Genomic DNA, 5276 nt, shown 5'->3' with positions numbered 1-5276 from the left:
TTTCCACAACCCACACATTCATAGGACTGCATAAATAGAATAGTGACAGACCGCAGATTAAGAAAGTCAGAGCTCAGGGGCTCTTATGGAAGAGCTGGGGGGATGATTGGGGGCCCCAGGCGGGGATAGGAACTCCACAGGAAGACTGATAGAGTCAAATAACCTGGACCCTTGAGGGTTCTCAGAAACTGAACCACCAACCAAAGAGCATACGCGGTTGGACACACAACACAGAGAGAGAGAGAGAGAGAGAGAGAGAGAGAGAGAGAGAGAGAGAGAGAGAGAGAGAGAGTAGGTGTGAAGCTCAGTCTTCATGTGGGTCCCCCAGCAACTGGAGTGGGGAGAGGGGCTACCACTAAAGCTGTTGCCGGTCTGTGGAATCCATTCCTCTAGCTGGGCTGCCTTATCTGGCCTCAGTGAGAGAGGATGCACCTAGACCTGCAGAGACTTGGTGTGCCAGGGTGGGAGAACACCCAAGGTCGGGGAAGGTGTGCAGGGGCTCCACCCTCTCAGAGAAAAGGAAGAGATGGGGGAAGGGACTGTGTGAGGGGGAGTAGGATGGGAGGGGCAGCTACCGGTATGGAAAGTGAATAAATAAATTAAATGGGGGAGGGGGAGGTCGAGAAACATGCTTAGGTTTATCCTATCAAGGCATCACATACTGCAGCAACCTGTTGCTGGCCAGATGCCTCTCCAACCTGCGGTTCCCACTCCCACCCCAGACCAGTAGCCCAGGGCACCCACTCTGCCATCCCCTGGTCAGCAGAACAGATGTGCATCCTGGAAGGTGCCAGACAGACAGGCACTGCGCTAGCCAGCCCGCGCCTCGCTGAGGTCCTTCAGGCCATTGCTGGACAGCCCAGCTCGGGGTCCTGGTGCGGTCGCGTAGCAGCGGCAGAGACGCGGCCGAGCCGCTGCGGGACTGCAGTCTCCTGTAAGCGGGTAAGGCGGCTGGCTGGCTGCCTTGGCGGCCCAGAGACTGTGGTGAGCGAGCGCATCTGCGGTGTCCCGGGTCCCTCTAAGCCTTCGCGAAGCCGAAAGTGTCTGGGGAACCCGCCCGAGAGGTGGGGCGGAGGGAAGGCGGAGACCCGACCGAGAGCCGACCGCAGATCGCGGGTCTTTTACGGGAGATGGGGGTTAGGCCTGGTGGGCGCCTAAAAAACGTTTGTCACACGAAAGAGAGTTTGCCCCCGTAAATCGCGAAGACACTGACAGTCACTGAGGGCTTCCATTGTGAGTCGATCGTCCGGGTTTGGCTTTCGAACGGACCACTCCCTGTCAGGCTGTAGTGGGAATGCAGTGCGCCCTGCTGGCGAAGAATCTGGATTATTGTACATTCGTACATTCGAAGCAGTGTTTGCCGAATCGTGTTTGAATATGAGGCGAGTGGACCGGGCTAGAGATGTTACGCTCTGGTGTTGACACTGAATAGTAATCATGTCTTATACTTGTGGAAATATGAGACGTGTGCATAGAAATAATTTACAGTTTTATGTTTAACGTGTAACGTTCCTGTATGCCTAGTCTCCTGTTTACAAAACTGATGAGCAGTTAAATATCTGAGTTTAGGCAGTGCAGGACAAAATCTTGACGTGGTATTGTTTGTATCATCTACATTTAGGAATCAGGTAAAACTACAGAGCAGGAGTTCTCAACTTGTGTGACCCTTTGGGGAGTCTAATGACCCACTCTTCACAGGGCACACCTAAGACCATCAGAAAACACAGATATTTTCATCACTACAGCTATGAAAGTAGCAACTGGAATAATAATATGGTTGAGGGAGTCACCACCATGTGAGCCACTGGTTGCAGCATTAGGAAGGTTGAAAGCCACTGTACTAGAGGTTTAAAAAGAACACCCGCAAAATAAAAATAAGTATAAGTTTTGAGGAATTACCAAGGTGAAGGGACTGTGATGCTGATGGCAACATTGGGACAGAGATGGAAAGTGGTCATGAATATGGGCCAGGCATCATAGATTGTACAGCTAATGTCAGCTTGTTTTTTTTTTTTACCAAATCTCAGATTTCCCTGTGACTTGGGCACTCTGTTGATGTTTGTTGCTTGTGTTTTACAAGTAAGAAAATGTATATATGCTGAACTTGTAAATCTAGTCCGGAAGGTAGGAAGAGAGGTGTGACCCAAACCCCTCTGCAATGAGAAATGACAGGAGACTCCAGAGACAGAGATAGAGCCCCCAGGCTCAGTGCACGGTGGCCAAGTTGTCAGGATATGTGTCCTTGGGTTCTCATCAGCTGCTCAGGAAGAAGAAAAAAGCAGATTTAGTTGAGGCGAGTTCTCACCTCTAACGGCGGACTCTTGTCGGCTTTTCCAGACGGTGACGAGACTCCAGGGCTGGCACTCGTCTACCGACAAGAGCCGATGGCAGGGGACAGAAGCAGGCACTGTGAGCTGGACCAGGAGAAGTATGACACCCATGAGAATGTGAAGATCATCTGCTTGGGGGACAGTGCAGTGGGCAAGTCCAAGTACGTAAGAAAATCAGGGAAGAGCAAACGACCCCAGAGTGGCTCTGGGTGGATAAGAAAGATCCTACAGAGATGGAGAGAATGTATGTGGTTTCTGTGAGCTGGCAAGGGGGCGCCGAGATGGGAGCCCAGGTGTGCATGGGCAGACATCCAAATCACGTCAATACCTGTGTTCAGGAGGAAATGAGAGAGAGTCGAAGGGACAGAAATCAGGGAGCCTTCTGAGTCCTCACAGGAGCTGTTGGGTGGATCGCCCTGGAAATTACTGGTATAGTAGAAGGTGTGGCAAGTGGGATATTACTACCTGTGTGAGGTTGAGAGGTTGCTGGAGCAGGACAGTGGGAATGGGGAGAGGAACAGAACAGGTAGAATAAAGGCAGGAAAGATGCTTCCTTGGAGGGACACCCCCCCACCCCTGCCCCAAGGTTGAACAAGGTTGACTATGATGGTGTGAACGACTATATTATTCTGCACAGAGCCTGCCTGTGCAGGTATAGAACTCCCCACATTCGGCTTCTCTCCATCAAGCACCTGCCTCTCACCCACTCAGGGTGCGGTGCTGAGGATACACGCTCGTCTCTGCCTTCAAAGGATGAGGGGAGAGTTGCTCCTACATAAATGTCCGCTTTTGTCTCTCATCCCTCAAGTCACCTCACATTCTACGTCAGACTTAAAGAGCCATGAATGGTTTCTAGGGGCCTTGCTAGCTTGGGACCAGCTTCCTGAATTGACATTTGTTTCGCCACCTTCCATGGGAGCTCGGCTGTAGTATCTTACAGTTGCTCTACCCTCAACAATATCCCATGCACTGAAAGTAAGGATTTAGAAGATCACCCAGTAAATAGTAGCCCTTTGTGCACACAGAGAACAGAAGTGTCAGGCAAGGGGAGACTAGTTGTTGGCTTAATAATTGATAGACCTTTAGGGAAATCTGGACTGGCGAGAAGCCCAGGGAAGGCCTAAGTCAGCACTAGCCTAACTTAATGCAGTTTTTACTAAAATCTAAGTAGCTAACAGAACATCAAAAGACTAACACAGTTCTGGCCTCTCAGACATTTTGAAGACAAGAAGTTCCCACCCCTTTCATACCTTAAGCAGGATGTTAGAGACCATGATAGAATCTGTGTCTAGAGGAAGGTCTGTGGGTGAGAAGACCTTATTCAGTTTCAGTGGGACTCCCGAGTTCTCTGCCAGTTTTCAGTGTGTGCCCAGAGGCCCCTCTCCCAGGGGATTCTAAACCTCATCGTGTTGACGTTTGAAATTATTCACCATAGAAGTGTTAAAATCTGGGTTTTGTCTTATTTAAAATGTATGTGTGCTATTTTTATATACATATGATTTTAATGTTTCAGGGTTTGTTGGTTTTGTGTAGATTTACTGTATAGACTGATTGGTAGTCAGTAGTTATAATAGCAAGAAAAGGTTTCAAAGCTGCCCCATGGCTGCAAAATATGTACTAAATTAAGCTTATCAGGTGCTCACATTCACGTGTTCAAGTACTAACTGGGGACCAGTGCACTGCCTTGGACATGGGGACGTAGCAGTAGACTAAGGATTCACAAACTGCTGTGCCATCCATGCACTTTGTTCCGATTGATAGCATCACCACAGTAATTTAATGTTCATGTTGCACTCTGTGCAGAACAGGGAGGGATGAAGGGGTACAAACTTCTTACCATCACAGAGTCACCATCCTGCTCAGATGGCATTTGAGCTAAACCCTAAGGAACGGCAAAGCCTTGAGAAAATGACTATTAGATGAAGACTACAGTCTTCCGGGCCTCAGTTTCCCTGTGCACAGGGAGGGGTAATTCTGTGTGTAGCAGGATGTGAGGTGGACGTGACGGGCTAGAGAGCCCCATGCAGATTGACCGTTGGGACGACGCCAGTGGTTTGGCTCTGTGGGCTTGGTAATGGTGAATCCCATGTACAGGCTTGACTAGAAACTGTGACAGAGTTCACAAGAGATAGGAAGCCTCAGGTGGCTTCCAAGTTGTCAGCCCCGGGGTGACAAAGTAGGGACAAGAAGCTAGGTCATGGTACGTGACCTGTGACCTCATACATTTCCCTTACAGACTCATGGAGAGGTTTCTCATGGATGGATTGTATCCTTAAGACTTGCAGTGTCCTTTGTTCCTGTGACTTTTTCCACTCTCGTGCATCATAACCTCCAGTCCAGCAGCCCAGGGAGGACCAGCGGGTTCCCTTCACACTGGCTCCTCACTGGTTCACCCAAACCACACCATACAATCCAGAGCTGCTGCCAGAAATTACTTACATTTGATTTCTACCAGGGAGGCAAGAAGAATAGCAGACAGAACTTAGTCTGGATCAAATGACTGGATACAAATTTTGCCTCCTCTTCACTAGCTCTGACCTTGAGTAAATTATTTAACCTCTTTCCTTAGAGCCGAGAACGTTGGTAGGAAGAAGCTTTATAAGGCACGGGGGATCAGCTTTTCCCTCATCCTGTTGTGTTGTACAGATTGGGAATAAGGGGCTGCAACTTAGAGCTTCTTTTAAAAGTTCCCCAAGTGGACCCCTGAGTGCTACATGTGAGAATGCAGAGCTGATTCCTCTCTTCCTGACTTAGCCCCAGACACTGGTGCCATCCACTGTATACCAAACCCACTGGTGTCACTTCAGCGTGGCTCACTAGCCTGTCCAGCATATTCCAGCTCCACAAGATGCTGTTCCCCAGGTACTCTGTTAGTGTTTCTCTTTCTCTCTCTCTCTCTCTCTCTCTCTCTCTCTCTCTCTCTCTCTCTCTCTCTCTCTCTCACAC

The 5276-nt window shown here is 49.4% G+C and overlaps 1 protein-coding gene across 3 annotated transcripts in view; it reads left to right on the top strand.

Moving 5' to 3' along the window:
* Positions 1-838: 838 nt before the first annotated feature.
* Rabl2b (RAB, member of RAS oncogene family like 2B) overlaps positions 839-5276 on the top strand; it is a 9632-nt gene continuing 5194 nt past the window's right edge. Inside the window, exons 1-3 of one of the 3 annotated variants that reach the window (XM_021217058.1) lie at positions 839-942; positions 2338-2491; positions 4567-4596. In XM_021217058.1, coding sequence (XP_021072717.1) covers positions 2385-2491; positions 4567-4596 — 137 coding nt within the window. In that variant the 5' untranslated portion in view covers positions 839-942; positions 2338-2384. Of the gene's footprint in view, positions 985-2337; positions 2492-4566; positions 4597-5276 lie in introns of all 3 variants that reach the window. The other 2 variants (XM_021217059.2, XM_029531119.1) reach the window with 2 other exon arrangements.

The sequence above is a fragment of the Mus pahari genome, chromosome 17 (assembly GCF_900095145.1).
Source record: "Mus pahari chromosome 17, PAHARI_EIJ_v1.1, whole genome shotgun sequence".
Classification (NCBI taxonomy): Eukaryota; Metazoa; Chordata; class Mammalia; order Rodentia; family Muridae; genus Mus; species Mus pahari.
This window is presented reverse-complemented; position numbering and strand designations above follow the sequence as displayed.